General features: G+C 40.8%; 1 protein-coding gene across 3 annotated transcripts in view; it reads left to right on the top strand.

Annotated features, from left to right (window-relative positions):
• The window catches only part of INPP5K (inositol polyphosphate-5-phosphatase K), a gene marked incomplete at its 5' end in the record, with an annotated part of 119,723 nt that extends 101,299 nt beyond the window's left edge, over positions 1-18,424 (top strand). For all 3 annotated transcript variants that reach the window (XM_082247057.1, XM_082247056.1, XM_082247058.1), the window contains 5 exons: positions 4,448-4,640; positions 7,630-7,767; positions 10,877-10,960; positions 15,315-15,419; positions 18,064-18,424. In XM_082247057.1, the coding sequence (XP_082103183.1) occupies positions 4,448-4,640; positions 7,630-7,767; positions 10,877-10,960; positions 15,315-15,419; positions 18,064-18,159 (616 nt within the window). In that variant the 3' untranslated portion in view covers positions 18,160-18,424. The remainder of the gene's footprint in view (positions 1-4,447; positions 4,641-7,629; positions 7,768-10,876; positions 10,961-15,314; positions 15,420-18,063) is intronic.
• Positions 18,425-19,954: the final 1,530 nt, after the last annotated feature.

Below are 19,954 nucleotides of genomic sequence, written 5' to 3'. Positions count from 1 at the left end.
AACCTCTAAATAGCTCCTGTATTAGAGGGGAGTGTCACCCCCCCCCCCCTTTAAAAGAGCAGCTCCACCCAAAACAAATATTTCTATTCTATGTACACTGGTGCAGGGCTTGACAACCCCCTTTGTCTTCCTTTTTGTAGGTGAGACTGGCAAAGCTATCTTTCATGGATCCAGCGTGACCATGACATTTAGTAAGCTGAGCCAAAATCCTAAGCTCTGATACCATCCTCTGGTTTCTCAATACATTGTTATGAAACATACACCAAAACGTGTGTTGCTAAACATTGCTCACCCTATATCATTTCCATGTCATATTTGGAAGGGATTATCCCACCAGGCTCCTGGACAGCAAGGAAGATCAAGCAGGAGGTTGGGTCCTGCACCCACTCAAAACCCAGTATTCTGTATTGGGTGGAGTTTTTCTTCAGTATAGACTGATCAGCTGTAACTTTTTATAAACTTCCACCTAATATTGAGTAGGTCCCCTTTTGTTGCCAAAACAGCCCTGACCTGTCGAGGCATGGACTAAACTAGACCTCTGAAGGTATACTCTGCTATCTTGCACCAAGCGTCAGTAGGAGATCCTTTATGCCCTGTAAGTTGTGAGGTGGGGTCTCCATGGATCGGACTTGTTTATCCAGCACATCCTGCTGATACTTAATGGATTGGAATCTGGACAATTTGGAGGCAACACTTCATAACCACTGTTGTGTTCCTCAAACCATTCTTGCAGTATGGTAGGGCGCATAATTCTGCCAAAAGAGTCCACTGCCATCAGGGAATACGATTTCCTTTTAGGGGTGTTCTTCGTCAGCATCCACATGAATAGCCGGATCCAAGGTTTCCCAGCAAAATATTGCCCAAAGCATCACATTGCCTCTGCCAGCTTGCCTTCTTTACATAGTGTATCCTGGTGCCATCTCCTCCCCAGGACAGTGACACATATGCACCTGGCCATTCAAATGATGTAAAAGAAAACTTAATTCATCGGACCAGACCACCCTTTTCTATTTCCCTCTTGTCCAGTTCTGATGCTCACATGCCCTTTGTAGCCTCATTTACTTTGGATATGGGTCAGCATGGGCACCCTGACTGGTATTTGGCTACACAGCCCCAAGCAAAATAAACTAAGATGTCATTTTTTTCTGTTTTTAATACATCAACTTTAGGGACAACATGTTTACTTGCTGCCTAATATATTCCACCAACTTTCAGATGCCTTCATAACAAGATAATCAGGGTTATTCAATTAACCTGTCAGTGGTTATAAAGTTATGGCTAATTGGCGTTAATGCTATAGAGCAGGAGTAATGGTGGCTTTTCGTGCCAGAACTTAATGGGAAGGGAGAACAGGTAAAGTGCATGTGTAATGTGCTTGTGTGTGGTTAAAATGATCAGGCCCTGCGATTTTCCAACATGCAATCATGTACCATCAGCAGCTGCCTGTTTGACTCCCGTTTGTTCATCATAACATAGACATATCCTTATCACTGTTTAAAACTAACCCATTATTTCTGTGTATTTCTTGGGTAAAGATTGATTATTTATTATACTGTATAGATGGTATGAGTGATGATAGTGTTTTCACAGAGCCCTACACAGTGAGGCCAATAAGACTATCATACAAAAGCTTTACTAGGCATACATGACCCTGTTTTTATAAGTGAAACAATTAAAGTATAATTAAAGGCAAAACTTTTTTTCTTTGTTTTGGATAGAGTGCAGAGGGATTAGAATGCTTGTCATTTTATATTGTCTGTGTCCCCGCTATGGAGATTCACCCTCCCTATTTATCCTGCTTACCATTATCGTTGAAAGTGAAAGTTAAAAAAACTCACATTTTCGGTGTTGTCACCATAAAAATACTAGAGGAGTAATCTTCCAATAGGGACACTAGTTCTGGTCACCTTGGTGGCCCCAAAGGGATTCCCTTAATTTGCAGGAATTTCCTCTCACTTCCTGTTTGACTATGGGACAAGAAATTAAGGGAAAGCACTGCAACGGAACACAGATTTAGGGGAAAAAAATCTGACAGTAGTTGTAACCCTTCCTTGCTCTATCCAAAATGGAAAAAACTATTTTTGTTATAGTTCTACTTTAATTCAAGCATCAATTACAGCGAGCAAGTGTGGGGCCTTGTTTTTGATAAGCATTTTCCTGACTCCTGCCAAATGTAGCATACCCCAGACGCCAATCAGGCTACGCTTCCATATTTATAGGGAATGTCTTCAAATCACAATAAACAGAATGCTGATTGCATTGTTTAGGCTGTGGCCACCCATTTCTAAGCACTGCCAAGGTGCTCAGGTCATACTAGGAACACCAAACAAAAACACATGCATGCTTATTTTTGCATTGAGCAATAAAAAAGAACTTCCAAACACCAGAAATGCCAGTCATCAGGCATAAAGATCTCTATGATCACTTGGGGAACAACCCCTTTTTATGAGTACAAAAGGGGCAGTCCCTGTACTTTGCATTCTCTGTATACAGGCTATGGCTGAATCGGGGATAAAGATTTCAGCATTTGTCAGTGGCAGTTTGAGTAAGTAAGAGCAGATCTCTCAGCAGGATATATTGCAGATCTGAATGATAACTCCTGATTCGTTTATGTGGCATATGGCCTTGTTTCTTTCATAAACTGTAATCTTTGCAAACCTAGACCTTTAAGTGAACCTGTCACGTGAATCAATATTAAAAACATAAATTCTTGCTGAAGAGCAAACCCTGCAAATGCTTTTCATGTCTTACAAATCCTTTTTTGAGCAGTTGGGTAGCAGCCCAAAATTGTGTCCAGGTAAGTCCAAGCTCTGCCATAACTTTGACTGTCTGACTATTAAAAAAAAAAGAGTCCTGTTATTTTCTGCTGATGCATTGTTTTATGGCTGTGGGGGGGCAACGGCTCCAAGTTGTATCTAAATAAAGACCTAGGAGGACAGCATGAGTGCAATCAGACCGACTGGGAACACATAGAGTTTGCAGAACATGAAATGTACATTACAACATTTTAATTTCAAAAAGCCAATAAATTACTGTTAAGAGAATAATAATTACCTGATTAAAACTGCCATATACTAACTGTCCAACTTATACAAGCATTGCAGCCTGTACAAAATCATTTTTATTTGCTGTTTGTGCCCCCGTTAGGGCGATTCACCCTCTTTAGAAAAACAGAGGTGACCAGCGCTATGGAATTGTGTGAATACCGTGTGTGAATAATAAGGTGTAAGCTGCCAACAACCAAACCCCGAGGGGTTAAAATAAATAAAAGTGCAAAGAGGTTGCCACGGCGCTACCTATAGGTGACAAAGTGTCAACTAGACCAATATTGTACTTCAAAGTGATAAAGTTCAAAATCAGTGCATTATGATAAATAAAATAAGTGCACAAATAAATATTATCCCACTTGGGAAAACTAAATCCAGCTGGGTACAGTGACCAGCATGCAAAGTGGAACGCGGAAGCTTCCCGGCGAGACCTAGCTGATCACGAACAGCCTACACCGTGAGTTTTTATGCTCGCAATTACTTGCCATTTTGTATACTGCATCAATGGGGTTCCCCTTCTCTTTTCCTTTATGAAATCCACTGGCGAGTGCCTGCTCGCCTAAGTGAAGGAACCCCTGGAACCTCGCATGATTCGTTCCATTACAACTACTGAAAACAGGTTGTATATAAGTTGCGACACCTAGTGGTCACACAGGTGGATGCAACCTTCTCTTCAACACATTGGGAAATTCTTGTCACTATTTATTTGCACCTTATAAGAATTCCCTTATTTTATCTTCTTAACACTACTTTACAAGATTTTATCTTCAGTAAATACTGATGTTTTAATAGATTCACCCTCTTTATTTTCATGTATACTGTTCTCAAATTAAAAAAAAAATCCTAAATTTTACGTTGTCTCTGGGACAGTAACAGAGGGGAAATCTTCCAATGGGTACACTACTTCTGATGACAACCAAGGATTTTTTTTTCACTTTTCACTCACTTCCTGTTTTAACTATGGGACGGGAAGTAAAGGGAAATCTCCCCAATGGGATACAGATGGCAAAAAAAATTAAAAAAATCTGACAGGGCTTATAACCCTCCCTTGCTTTATCCAAAATGGAAAAAAAAAGTATTGCCTTTAGTTCTACTTTAAGGAGCGAGCTAGCATGCTAGTGTACATGTTAGAAAGTTTCTGCTACCCATTAGGAGTGATTTCCTTTCTCAGCTGAAAAGGGAACAATCCTTTTTCTGGCCCTCAATTAAAAAAAAGCCATGTATGGTGGTTCTTTTCTCCTGTTATGATCTTGGAAAAATCTTCACGTGCTCAGTTTACAACTGAGTGCCACTATTATGTCTGGTGAGAATTATCGTAGAATTATCATAAACGTAGTTGAATTGATTAGGGCTTGTCTAGACACCTTGATGTACCCTGATTAATGTGTTTTATTTTCTAGTGGGAAAAAGAGAAAACCAGCCTGGACAGATCGCATTCTTTGGAAGATAAAGGAGCTTTCAGAAAGTGAACAAGAAGAATCTGTTGGCTCTGAATTTGAGCATATCTTAAAAATTAATTTAGAAAAATATTCAAGCCACATGAGCTACGGTATCAGTGACCACAAACCAGTAACAGGAACTTTCACTTTGCAGGTAGGTAGCAGGAACATTTTTTCCAATTTCTGTACTGTTCAATTTTATTGAATGTTAACTGGTAGCTACAAACAAAAAAGAAAACTCAGATTTGCTTTATCGTCCAGATTCTCCTGCCCCTTTCACTCGCCAAAGTGACTTTATATAAGCATTACCAATTTCCTCCTGTCAATATTAATGTTTTTATAGCCAAACTAGCAGATATGCACCCATAAAAGCATTGTTTTATTCATAACAAAATCAATAAATGCACTAATAAATTCAACTAATATAGGCACCTAAACCTGCGCTGGGGAGGAAGAAACACAGCTGCAGAAAGGAGACCAACAGCGCACAGCCGACCTTGTGTGATAACGTTTAGTCAAAACACATAACACATACCAAGTCAGTTCCACTCACATGTCCAATAAAAATGACAGGCACTTCTGCAAGGACCTTCTCCCCCTCTTGGATGGCCTACGCCCTACGGTATGCCCTGCAACCAACGATCCGCCCAGGACACCGCCACTGCCGGTCCATCTATCTCTGGTCTCCCTTCCAGGTACCTGCATGCGGATCCACTGTGCGCCTGCGCACAGACCCGCCGGCTATTCCCGACTGAGCGCGTGCGCCACAGTCTCGGCCGAGGCAACACTGGATACCAGACAAGGGTGAGAAGGATCATCTGTGCTGCTGAAAGGTTGCCAACACTACATGTTTCGGAGGCAAAGCCTCCTCCTTCAGGTCCTTCAGGGGACCTGAAGAATGAGGCTTTGCCTCCGAAACATGTATTCTTGGCAACCTTTCAGCAGTACAGGTGATCTTTCTCACCCTTGTCTGGTGTCCAGTGTTGCCTCGGCCGAGACTGTGGCGCACATGCGCGCAGTCGGGAGTAGCCGGTGGGTCTGTGCACAGGCTCTGTGGACCTGCACGCAGATACCTGGAAGGGAGACCAGAGATATACGGCCCGGCAGTGACGGTGTCCTGGGAGGATCGTCGCTTGCAGGGCATACCGTAGGCCATCCGAGAGGGCAGGGCATACCGTAGGCCACCTAAGAAGGTCCTTGCTGAAGTGCCTCTCATTTTTATTGGACATGTGAGTGGAACTGACTTATGTTATGTGTTTTGAATAAACATTGACTTGGTATGTGTTATGTGTTTTGAATAAACGTTATCACACAAGGTCGGCTGTGCGCTGTTTGTCTCCTTTCTGCAGCTGTGTTTCTTTGATTGAGTCTGCCACTCAGTGGATCTAAGGAGGAGCTGCAATGACCACACACTGAAAGTAACACACCACATTGAACTGGGGACTGTTCATCGGATCAGCGCATGTTCTGGTGATATACTGCAATTTATGTGTATATTGCTGGGGAGGAAGACCAGCATATATGCTGTAATGGACATGTTCTAACAAGAAACATGCTGACAGGAGCCGTGAGCAGAGGGATAAGCTCACCGGTCATCTGCTGATCCTTCTCTGTCCAGACAGACCTGGGAGTTGGGTGGTGACCAGGCTTTATTGCTTAAAGGACAAGTACAGCCAAAGCTCATTTGGCTGTACTTCTCCTATGGATCACAGTAGTACAGTTGGTTTTGCACTCTTGTTACCCATTGTCAGCAATGTGCGGGCTGAAATCCACTGTCTGCTGATGTTACAGAAGTCGGTCCAGGCTCCGCGTCATGAAGACCACGGAGTTGGGATCTGCCAGATCCCTGGACCGACACCCGGCTCAGCCTCTCAGCGCCCCCCCCCCCCCCCCACACACACACACACACACACAGCCCAGCACTCCAGTGAGCGAGGAGGGGCCAGAGCTGTCATTCAGCAGCTCTCCGCTCACGGAGCTGTGAGAACTTAGCAATCGGGGTGTACGATCGCTCGGTTCTCAGCGTGGACCGATGCTGCATCCACCTAGGTAAGTATGAATACAAATTTAAAAAAAACATACAGTACATCTCTTTAAGCTAGAATGGGGAAAAGTGAGGTTACCAAACTAGCTTCTTGCTGTCTGTCAGAGCTATGTAAATCTCGGGACTAGATTAACAGAAATACAAATCTTTTAGAAGTAAAAACTGTTCCTATTTCTTAACTGTGTATTTCACTATTCATGAAAGCGGGTCTATGATTTTATTCAAAAACCAAAGGCAAATTTCAAAGTGAAAATGATGATTTGTTTTACAAAAAAAACTGGGTATTTCGAGGAATCTGTCAAAGCAAAAAAACAAGCAAATGCATTTATATTGCATTGATCACTGAACCCTCAAAATCAGCTACTAAAATCAGCTACAGATTTATTTTGCTGCTCATTGCTTTGTCCTTTTGAAAAGCTGTATGTCATTCTTTAATACTGTGGTGGCAAAAAGGAGATACCCCCTAAATGGGACTATGACGGGCAACCACTCATCTGAGTAAAATTTTATCATTTTTATTGATACAAATAGTAAAATGTGTACAAGAAGAACAAAAAAAAAACATATAAAGTTTTTACATATAAAAGCTGGGCAACTGATTGCACAAAGAAATGTGACCATATAATACAGAGGTTGGACCCTGGAGGGGCCACAAAGACCCAACGCGCTTCGATATTTGCGTGTATTGACTCTTCTTCAGGGGTCTTACAGCATTGGTCCCCTGAAGGGTATCCTGAGTATAGTCACGAGTGCAAATACAGTCGCTTGAATTAAAATTTTAAATTTAATTTTAAATTTTAAATATCGAAACGCGTTGGGTCTTTGTATCATATGGTCACATTTCTTTGTACAATCAGATGAGTGGTTGCCCGTCATAGTCTGATTTAGGGGGTATCTCCTTTTTGCCATTATGTTCAATGCAGGGATGAGGGCAATCTGACTTTTTGACTCTTCTACAGACCCAACTATCTTTATTTCTTAATACTGTGGTGAATTTGTCAGCAGCCCTGTCTTCTTTACTTCTTTACTTTGCATTTGCAGAAGAATGGGAAACCTGTATTGTTTTATCTTTTACACTTGAGCTTTATGTGCTTTGCAGATGAGGCCTCTTGTCCTCGAACCTCCAGTGACTCTAAGAGCTGAGGGAGAATGGAATGCTGACCATGACTCTCTCATTAGCTATTCTGTGAGCAAGGATTTTCCCAGCAGCACCTGGGATTGGATTGGTCTTTATCGGGTATGTAGGAAAATTGTTGCATTTTTAAGTTTCAGTGAATGTACATCGAACCCTTTTAACAGGTATTGAATTTCAGTATATCTTGTTGTCAAGGTAAAGATGTTCTCCAGGCTACACTGGGACCAATGAGTAAAGCCTCGTACACACGCGTCGAAAATTGGCAGGGAATTTTCGTCCGACGACCGATCTGCCGATTTTCGGCTTATTAGTATGATGCTTCCGACAACCAACTCCGACTTTTCGGCCGAAAAAAAATCTGGTATGCAGGCTATAAAATTTTTGTTGGCCGTCAACACAACGGCCGATTTTCGTGCAGTCAGTACAGATTTCGACAGGGAAAAATCTAATGAGCAAGTCTGGGCATGCTCAGTGAAGAAAGAACACAAAGAAAGCAACCCAACACATGACATCACTTCTGAAATAGAATTTTGTTGGGCGAGAAAATTCGTGTGCAGTCTAGGCATATTCCAACCAACAAAAAACAACTCTGGACAAAAGACGGACGATCGGTCGGCCGATAATCGTTGCGTGTGTACGGGGATTTAGTTTGGGGTAACCAAACTGATAAGAGGCATGGAGGAGCTCAGCTATGAGGAAAGATTAGAGGAACTGAATTTATTCTCTCTTGAGAAGAGGAGATTAAAGGGGGATTTGACAAGGGGAGCCCTCTTTACGTCTAGAGGAAAAGAGATTTCATCTCCAAATATCGGACCGGTGCATCCCTACCAAATACAGAAAGGTTTCTTCACAGTAAGAGCTGTGAAAATGTGGAATAGACTCCCTCCCAAGGTGGTTCTGGCCAGCTCAGTAGATTGCTTTAAAAAAGCCTGGATTCTTTCCTAAATAAACATAATATAACTGGATACTCACATTTATAGGTGAAGTTGATGCAGGGAATATCTGATTGCCTCTTGGGGGATCAGGAAGGAATTTTTCCACTGCTGGAGCAAATTGGATCATGCTTTGCTGGGTTTTTTCGCCTTCCTCTGGATCAACTGTGGTTATAGGTTTGTGTATTGGAATGTATGGTTGTGTTTTTTTTTTTTTTTCATTGGTTAACCGGTTGCCGACTGCGCACAGTATATTTACTGCGGCAGTCAGCCCCGGCCAGGCAGAGTGACGTAGGTCTACGTCGCTCGCCTGTCACCGGGTTTTGAGCCAATAGCGGGCGAGCGCGCGCCTGCTGAGGCGCGCACCCGCCTCGGCTCGTTCACAGAGGAGTCCGGGCGTGTGACCGGCGGACCCGATGTCCGCCGGTCACTCGCCGATCGTCGGTAGAGCGGGAGAAAGGCGGACGGCTTATGTAAACAAGCCGCCTGTCATTCACCCCTGTGTAAAAGTGGAGATCAGACGGTTCTACTATGTAGAACCGTTGATCTCTGTTTTTACAATAGGAGACATGTCCCATCACAGTTAGAAGCACGCCCCTAGGACACACTTAACCCCTCCCTTTCCAATACAGTTAACCCCTTCCCTGCCAGTGTCATTTTTACAGTAACAGTGCATATGTATAGCACTGATTACTGCAGTAATGTCACTGGTAACCCCAAAAGTGTCAAAAATGTCAGTCAAGGGTCCGATCTGTCCGCCGCAATGTCGCAGTACCGCAAAAAAAATCGCAGATCGCCGCCATTAGTCGTTAAAAATAAAAACACCAAAAATGACAAAAATCTTTCCCTTTGTTAGTAAACGCAATAACTTTTGCGCAAACCAATCAAAATACGCTTTTTGCGATTTTTTTTTTTACCAAACATATGTAGCATAAAACAAATTGGCCGAAAATGTTAAAAAATTTTGATTTTTACATTTTTTTGGGGGGAATTTCATATAAAAAAAAGTGAAAAATATTGTTATTTTGCAAAATTTGCGCTATTTTTTTTGTTTATAGCGCATGATCAAAAAATCGCACAGGTGATCAAATACCACCAAAAGAAAGCTCTGTTTGTGGGAAAAAAAGGACATGAAATTCGTTTAGGTACAGCGTCGCACGACCGCGCAATTGTCCGTTAAAGTCACGCAGTAAAAAATCGCAAAAAAAACCCTGGTCAGGAAGGGGGTAAAATCTTCCGAGGCTTAAGTGGTTAAACTAGATGGACTAAAAAAAACTTCTGACTTTACAACCACTTTAAAAAATTTAGGCCAGGGCAGGTTTTTCTTTAACAGATTGAACTTTCTCAGAAGCAGCCAGTCTTAAGCTGGCCATACATGATCCTGATTTTTTTTTTTTTATTATTCAATCGGCAAGTTGAACAAAAACAAAAAGGGGTAAATTTCCCCCATTCACACATTTGTTGTGGATCGGGGAATCTTTCTTGTTTTGTATTCCGACAGGCAAGAAACTACATAATCAGTGTTTCCGTCTATGCCTGAAGGTCATTTTGCAAAAACCCAACAGGCTGGTTGTACACAAGTCGATCGATAGATTGACTTGTGTACAACTAGCCTGCCCATACATGGATCGAAATTCGCACGGTCCCTGCTGGACCGGCTTAATTTCGATCCATGTGTGGCCGGCTTTTTGCAACCTAATGATGCATGTGGAAGAAGGATGCACAAGTCATCCAGTGAGGGAAAAAAATGATGTGGCACTGTGACAGGTAAAATAAAAAAACATCTGAATTTTGAAGTTGAGAATTAATAAAGTTATTTTGCAATGCATTAGTGTATGTGTATTCAACGACATTTAGCTTTGTATGCAGTCTTATGTTACCAATTTTCTGAAATCAGTAAGTGAACCATCCCTGCTTTCGATGGAGTGATCATTTCACCTGCTTTTCACTATATTGGATGTTATCCTAGTCATTGAGTAAACTCGTGGCCAGTTGCCCTGGTTTTCATGACGGTGGAAAATTGTTTCAGAAACTACTAACATGGGCCTGTCCAAGAGTTACTTGCCTGCTTGTGAACTGAAGATCCAGAGAATTTGTAAAAAAAACTAAGAAAAATGAGTTTGGATTTCCATATCTCTCCCTATAACCTTTTTTTTTGCAATTTCGTTTGAATGTCCGGACCATTTTAAATGTCTTTCAATAGTTTTGCAACTTCTTTAAAAAGAGAATTTGCTTTTTGTAGCAAATTGTGCCTAACTGCATTTTTTTGTTTAAATTAGGTTGGATTTAGACATACAAATGATTATGCCACCTATGCCTGGGTTAAAGATGATGAAATTTCTTTTAGCAAAGACTGTAACCAGGTGAGTGATGCAGTTTTTTCCTCGAATGTTTTGTGTATTTCCAAATATTCACGATTCTTTATTTTCTCTATAACATCCTAGTAAGTGTGGTAGCATCAGTCACTGTTTCCTTATTCAGCTGACCATCCATTCTGAAGCTCAGAGTCCTGATCTCCACCACGATCAGTCTGATTGCCAAAGATTTACATATAAATGCATTATGCAGGCAGAGTTGCTTAGAAGAGGAATGGAAGCTAATAAAAATGGTGTGTGTAATTAGAACAGTAGGCATAATGAGATCATAGGGTGACTGATAATTTTGCATCAGACTCTGCAAAGTATAGTAGAGACTCCATAAAAGTAGTTATCTAGCAGGGTTGATTAAAGGGATTGTAAAGGCAGAAGGGGTATTCTATGCATTAAGATAAAAAACTTGTGTGCAGCAGCCTACCCATAATTTCCTGGTCCCCATCTCTATCCATTGATGTCCATTACTGTCTCAGCCATCTGTTACTCTCTTCCTCATTGGCTATGACACAATAGTGGCGCCATTGGCTTCCGCTGCGGTCAGGCAATGAGGGGAGAGAAGGGGGGGGGGAAGACCGCAGCTCTGTCTGAATGGATAGACTGAGCTGTGCCTAGGCTTGGGTGCCCCCATAGCAAGCTACTTGCTGTGGGGGCACTCGGAGGGAGGGACCAGAAGAGCCAACCAGGGACCCGAGAAGAGGTTCAGGCCTGCTCTCTGTGCAGTTGGTTTTGCACAGGAGGGAAGTATAATATGTTGTGTTTATTGAAAAAAAAGACACTTTACAATCACTATAAGCTTCAGGAATGGGGACAGATTGGTCTGAGCTGGGGGAATACACCCAATAATGTGCGATTATATAATTAGTAAGGACTCTTAATTATTTTTACTGTCATTTTTATAGCTGAAAAAAAAAAAAAATAAAGAAAAAAAAAGAAAAAAAAAAAAAGTAGTTATCTACATCACTGATTTATATCACAAATCCTTTAAAAATAATGCTTTGTACTTCACGTAAGGAAAGTGGACAGGCCCATAAAAATCATTATTTTATGAGCCTTGGCCAACTGTCCATCCAGAACCACTGGTTATAGGACAAGTGCTGCCTAATATCATAGATCCATTTATTTCAAACTACATATAGTAGTTTTAGAATTGTTTGCCATTATCAGTGCAGTACATGTTAACAATGACTTCTATACTAAGTTTTATATGAGGCTGCAGGCGGCGGGTGCTGACCCGTTTAAAACAGCCATGGGCCGGTGGGTCGCACTCTTGCCTAACCTGACAGAGGAGACATGGGAGGAGGCCATGGAGGTTTGCTTTCAGGATCTTATTAGCTCAAACCATAGGTTAATACAGTTTAAATTTATCCATCATCTGCATTATACACCTCAGAAGTTGGTCCGTATGGGGGTAGCCCCGGGAGCCGCTTGCCCTAGGTGCGGCTGTCCTGCTGCGGACTTGCTTCACATGTTCTGGTCCTGTCCCCATGTTAACGGATACTGGACATCTATTTTTGCCTTTTTTACTGATAAACTGCACCTGTCGGTCCCTCTTACTCCTGAGGTAGGCCTGCTGGGTGTGTTGAATGACATTGTACATCGTGTACGCCCTAGGATCCTGCTCCGCATCCTACTGTTCTATGCCAGGAAACTTATTATATTACATTGGAAGAGGGCTGAACCGCCTTCCATGCAGGAGTTCTATGCTTTGGTGCTCAGTGATGTTCCGCTTTATAAGCTAATTTATAAGAGTAGAGGGTGTCCTAAAAAGTTCACTAATGTCTGGCAACCTTGGCTTGATGTGGAAGACTCGTATTGGGCAGATGCCCCTCTGCCCTCCAGCTTATCTGTTGACTGACTCTGAATAGCCCTGGATGTTATGCGGTTTATATTTTTTATTACATGAGATGTATGTTCTATACCCCCCCCCCCTTTTTTGGGGGGTGGGTACCTGGAGGTAGGGGAAGGTGTGTGAGTGTGGTTGTGTTGGTGTGTATGGTGTAGTTAGTCTTGTTGGTGTGTTCTTTTCTCCCTCCCCTCCCCCCCATCGCTGTGATGACCGGTTGGGAGTGTAGCCTCGCAGTTGCTTGGCCCTCCTGGCCCTTCGTGGTACGCATCCCATTTTTTCCCCTTCCCCCCCCCCCTTGTTTTGGGCCGTGTGGTCCCTCTCTATTCCCCCCCTTCCCCCCTCCTGTGGTGTTAGGTTAAGATGTCTTCTGATACCCTTGTGTAATTTACATGCTTGCCTTACACTTGTTTTATGGGCGATGTTTGCCCTTGTGTTTTCTTTTTGTTACTGTTATGCAAAAATTTAAATAAACACCTTTTAAAAAAAAAAACCAATGACTTCTATAGAGTTGGGCTTGGGAAATAGCAAGAAAACTTATTTATTTTAAACTATGGTATAAATATATATATATATATATATATATATATATACTGGAAATGTTATTTGTTTTTTGTTTTTTATACTTGTAATGGCAGTGATCAGTGACTTATAGTGGGATTGTGATAGTGTAGCAGGTAATCTGGTGCTGGCTGGGAGGTACACTAACTGACATCACTAGTGACATTAATACAGTGATCAGTGATAATACTGTCAGTGCACTAATGACACTGCCTGGAAAAGGGGTAACATCTAGGGTGATCAAAGGGTTAACTGTGTTCATAACATTGTGTAATGTGTGTGTGTGTGTGTGTATATGTGCTACTTTTTACTAAATATCTGTTTGGTCCTTCTCCCTGCTTTGCAGGGAGAAGAAACAAAACAGATTGTTCCCTCTGTATAGAGCCCTTTGTTGTTTGTCAACACAGGGCTCTTGGTTATGATTGGACAAAGCTGATCAGCAGTTCCTGGCCATGAATCATTGCCTGGGACCTGCTGACAAAATCCTGCTGTGATTAGACAGCACAGGGCGCATTGAACCCAGAGGTGGCCAGCGACGTACAGGTAAGTCTGGGGGTGGATATTTCACTCTATCATAAATCCATAAAACAAGGGATTTATTCCTCATTTTAGAGTAGTAGGTGGGGCCATGCACATTTGGCTCTACAAAATCTCTCTGTGCCCAGGACCTTTAAATAGAGATCTTTTTGAGACATCTTTCGCTGCGTAAATTGACAGCGCTATATAAGTACCTGAAATAATAATAATCTTTCAAGGGGCCTATGAAACCCTCTTCATTTTCCTGTCGGAATACTTATCACTTTTCTAGCAAGTGGAATCCCACTTGCTAGAAAGCCCCAGTTATGCATTGAAAAAGATTTTTGGAGAACTTTAAGTTTCATTTTAAATGTAAAGAATGAAGTTATAGAGAACTGTTTAAGTACAATTACAAGTTATGACAATTGGATTTTACAATGTAGTGTTCGTCTTTTCATACTCAACTTAAAAGATAGTATAATAAAGTACAGGCTTTATCACCGCAACAAGAATGGATGTTTAAAAGAACATGTATATAAAACCATGAGCCTTTTTACTGTATTGAACTTCTCCTTGTAAAATGTGATATTTTTAGCTGCCAATTTAGAAGTGTTAAATATTACACAGGGGACATCCAACTTCATTTACTTTGGTGTGTTCTCTAAACTTTCTCGAAAGTAAACGTATGCATATATATTGAGTTCTGTGTGGTTATTCTGTAAGTATAATAGTATTGGTTAAAGGATATCTCAACTGAAAAACAAAATGTAATATATTGTAGCTTACCAGTCAGGTTAACAATATTTTTAGCAAGTACAGAAAATAGCCGTTGATCTTAAAAGAATTTCTGTGTCTTTGTTTCGTCCTGTGAGCTGCAATGAAAGCACAAACAGTGTTGTCTTCCTTAAGTACACGAATAATCTTCCTCCTACCATATAATGAAGATTAAAAAAAGGCAGACATATTTGAAACCCTCCCTGGGTGACAGCTGGGGTTTCTTCCATAGATAAGGTGTAAGAGGGAGAGTAGCCACCCAGGAACAGGAAGAGTATTATTTTAGGTTTACAGGTGCAAATAAAAGAAAAAAAACACATAAAAATGAAAATGAATGCAGTCACCACATCTAAGGACTGGTAAGCTGCAATATATACATTATTTTTCTTTGTTTTGGGTTTAGATCCCCTTTAAGCAAGAGCCTATGTTGGAGAATGATCCAGTAGTTCCAATATTTAATTAAATCTGTTGTGCTCTCTTTGTTTAAATGTACCATTTTGGAAATTTTTACTAGCATCAGTGGACTTTCAAAGAAAGTTTCATCCTAGGTTCAAAAGGCAATTTATTTATGAAGGTAAACTTGTGCATTATGTTTGTTTTGTGATCTTCATGGGATTTTATTTTTAATTTCAGTATTAATTTATCTTCTAGGTTTACATTAGCGCTGATGAGATTCCACTTGATGGGGGTGAATTTCTACTGTGCTACTTCTGTCACAATTTGCAGTGTTTGGCTGGTATTAGTGAACCCTTTCAGGTACACAGCTTAATTGTTTGTATAAATATTAATACTTAATAATGTGTACATTGATTTTTTTCGGTAGCTTGGTGGAAAAACAAGATGGGTGTTATGTGAAGTAGCCAATCGCTTTTTGCAGCTGTGAGTAAGCAAGCTGATTGTTTATTTTGCTGGCGCACTTTTAACTATTATACTTTATTAAATTTTTGCTTTTCACATTTGCGGTCTGTGACACATTAAGACTCGATTCACACTAGCGCGACTTGTCAGGCAACTTGTCAGCCTGACAAGTCGCGTTTCCTCGCGGTCCATTGACTGCTAAAGGACCCGTTCTAATAGGAGCAACACAAGTCGCTCCGACTTAGAAAAAGGGTCCTGTACTACTTTGGGGCGACCTCGGAGCGACTTGCATAGACTTCCATTATGTGAAGTCCATGCAAGTCGCTCCGAAGTCGTGGTGCATGGGAATGCACAAGTCGCCCCTGAAGTAGTACAGAGTCGTGCCGCCCCAGTGTGAACCGACTCTTATTGGAAATGCTTCATTATACCATTATATGCAATGACATTAACTCCTTTATAACTTCTTTTTTGTGTGTGTTTGTGTGGTTTTTGAGGTTGATCTGTACACAAAAAAAACCTGTCGATGCACAGAACAAAATGACTGCCGGAATGTTTCCATAGTGACTATAAAGTGCAGCCACTTTCGATTCCCATCTACTATAGTTAAAGGGTAGCTATTCTGAACGACCAACCTGAATCAGCTGAATTTCAATCCATGTATGGCCAGCTTTAGTCTAAGTGAGAGATAAGAACAGCAGTGTGCAATCTGAGTGTGGTATATTACCATATTTACTGTGGTAAAAAGAAAATTGGCAACTCACATTGGGACAGGTAAAATCAGGCTCATCATATAGTAAGGGCTTCCGATGGAGTCTTGCAACAACAGTGAACCTTAGACCAAGCTAGGAATGCTGGGGGGGTGGATACACCTGCAGGACCAAGAGAACACACCAGAGGGCACCAAACTAAGTGCAGCATTATTGTGCTTAGAAACACTAGTAAATTAGCAACTCACATGGGAAGAAGAAATAGCACTTTTTGTATGAAATCAGTGAGTTGTCCGCTCATGCATTTGGGATGGGGAAAAAACAATTTTCAAAAGCCGCGCTTAGTCACATACTCATAAATGTAGTCAGCCAAATGGGCTATCAACACATAAAATAAATAAATCAAATTGATTAACTAATTTAGGCAGCCAGCACAAAGGATATGATTGGAATCCACAAGAAATATATAAAGAAAGGTGCAGCGCCACTAATATGTTATACTATAAATATACTCAAACGGAGCATATTTATAGTATCAAATATTAGTGGCGCTGCACCTTTCTTTATATATTTGGGATGGGGAGCCTCTTCCTACAACTTTCAGCCTGGAAAATCCAGACATCATGCTGGATGATAGCTTAGATGGCGGAGTGCTTCTTGTGGGATGCAGAGGTCCAGAAGTGGTCAGGGGGCGGAGCTAAGTATTTCAACGCTACCCAAGACTCTTTCTTAAGCTTCCTAGCAGTATTCCCGAGTGTGGCTCGGGGTTAAATTTCGGTGCCAAAAGCGGTAACCCCGAGCCACACTCGGGGTACCGCTAGGAAGATCGCTGGATCCTGGAAGAGAAGGTACTCGCCTTGTCCCCGGGATCCAGCGAAGTATCCCGGAGGTGTGCTGTGGCCGGATCTTCCTCCCGATGCTCTGTGCCCCGGCTTCCGTCTCCTGCGACGTGACGCTCGCAGGGGGGTGGAACCGGTGGCAAATTCAAATAGTAAAACACACCAAACACACTGATACATTGCAAAATGCAAAATAAAATAAATTCACATCAGTTTACCCCCCAGTGCCCAATCCTGAAGTTTTACTGTACTTTTTATGTATATGTGTATATCTATATATATATATATATAGATATACACGTATATCTATCTATCTATCTATCTATCTATCTATCTATCTATCTATCTATCTATCTATCTATCTATCTATCTATCTATCTATCTATCTATCTATATATATATATATACATACATACATACTTTACCTTATTTATAGTTATTTATTATATTATAGTTTATGATTTTGTGTTTCAAATTTTATCATACCCGAGATGTTATAAAGAAGAACGCACAGTAAAAAAAAAAAAATCATATGTAAATAGTTGGTTTTGGCTGCTCGTTCTTAAGAATTACATGCAAAATAATGGTACCGCTTTCAGCACCTAAAGTCGGAAAGAATCATACCGCCAGGGAGGTTAAGCTAACCTTAACCTAGTCTAAGTGAAACTGTCAAAATTGTAGAGGGGGCTTCAAACAATAAATTGTACCCATGACAGAACTAAAACAAAGAAAAAAGGCCAAAAACACAGGACTTTATTTTTTGAGAGGTAACAGCTTTTTTCTGGCATTTTTTGTTAATGTACAATTTAGCTGGGATGTGGTGTTACTTTTATCCACTGACATACCTATATATCTTTATACATTAGAGAACTAAAAAGAGTTGTATAATCAACACAGCTATGGTCATTTTCAAAAAATTGCAGAATTCTATTTAACAGTTGTCACAAATGCCTGCTGATCCAATTTCCATCTTTTGTATGTTTATATTTCATATAGATCCAGCCTGGTCGGACCTTACCGGGAAAGGATGGGTCGCAGGAAAGCACTGATGATTCCACCAAGTCAGACATGTTTATGGGTTCTGGGTTCTAGGGCTCCAGTGACGTAAGAAGAGGTCCTGCCAGTAATGCTTGCATATTTGAGTCCACTTCTGCTTGTAGCACCATGGTGTGGTGCCAAGGTGGAGCGGATGCTTTGCTGTAATCTCAGCAAAATAGCGGTTTACATCCTCAAAGGAAACTGTCCCAGATTGCATTTCTCTAACACTGGATAAAGTAGAATATATTTGGACTGTAACAAAATTAGTTTGGACTAATTTTAGTTTTTAAGAGCAAGACTTTATTTTGAGATTTTTATTATTATTATTTTAATTGATGAATACTTGACAAGTGGACTGTTTAGCCTTCTGCATCTTTCAGCCTAAAGCCATATCATACAACCAGCATCTGTTTCTTGGATCATTATGATAGCTGGATCACAGCAGTTAAAACCCTATTTCCTTTTATTTTCCAGTTTAGTTTACAAAGCAGTTAAATTTACAAACAGGAATCATGTTCTTATGGTTTACAGTTCGTTTTATCATGACTCCCATTTGTAAAATATTAACTTGTGTAGTTCTAGAAAGTCTCTGCTCCTCAGTATTTTACCCCTGTAAGGTATCCTATATATGTACGTCCAATCTGTTTAAACCTAGCTTGTGCTGCAGTCAATGATACAGGGGCCAGATGTCCCCAAACCTTTACAGTGCTTTCAGGCAGCTTTTTTATTTTTTTTAATACAAGGCCTCATACACACAGCACTATTGGCAGTAGTGCCCTTCAGCCGGGACTAAAAAAAAAAACTATTTGTTTTAGAACCAGCTGCCAATTAAATTGGAGATAGCTGAAAAAAAATGATCCTCCCATTACCATGGCAACACACTACCTACAAAAATATGATTGCAGCAATGTTGCACTTGTGCCATTAATTCTGAACTCCAGGCAGATATGTAAAAAAAAAACTAGTTTCAATTTTGCAGTAATTAAAAAGTCCCTAAATATATTTTTAAATATAGCTAGTATATGAATTTTGTCAATATATTGGCTCATGCAATGATGTGCGCAGCTAGTTTTAGCCTGGGGGAAGGAAGTGGCAGTACTGTGAGCCAGTCAGGTTGTTCTGGACTGCATTGCTGTCAATCTAACACTGGGAGCTTGCGGACAGGAGTGTCATTATTATCAGTCTACTGATTCTCCTTTGTCTTTTTTGTAGGCAGGGACAGCAAGGTAACTTAGCTGGCCATACACACACAGATTTTCTTTTTCCTTTCAGCCTGCGGGCTGAACAACAAAAATATCCTCTGTTCGCTCTACTCAGCATGGATGAACAAATTTCCCACTGTGGGAGGAACCCAGCAAAATTCGAAAAGTGTGTGGCCAGTTAAGGCTTTATTTCCTAACGGCAATAAAAATGTAAAAAAAAAAAAGCGAAATCACTTCCCTATGCTGCCTTGCAGGGGTGTCAGGATTGTAAGACTGGCTAAAGAGAATCCCAAATTATTTTTCTGATGAAACTGATCACATGCAGGATATTCTTATTTGAAAAAGCTTTTGCCAGGAGTTTAGCTTTAAAATGGTAATGGACTCAGTTCACTAAACTATACAGATTTATTTTGACATAACGGTTATTATTTTTAGCAGTCGCTGCCATTGGGAGTTGAAAACACCTATCATGTGCCTGAAAATGAGAAAAATGGCAAACTACACAAGCTATATAGTTTAGGGAATTGGGCTTATATTTTGTATTTGCAATTAGCTATGTTGTGTGATAGTATGCTCAGGCATGTTTGCATCATATTGTAAAGTGTTGTGTGACATATAGAGAACTTCTTTACTTAGCAGCTTCTGTG

The sequence above is a fragment of the Pelophylax lessonae genome (genome assembly GCF_965119305.1).
Source record: "Pelophylax lessonae genome assembly, chromosome: 2".
NCBI lineage: Eukaryota > Metazoa > Chordata > Amphibia > Anura > Ranidae > Pelophylax > Pelophylax lessonae.
The sequence above is the reverse complement of the archived record's forward strand: the minus strand, read 5'-3'. Positions and strand labels throughout refer to the sequence as shown.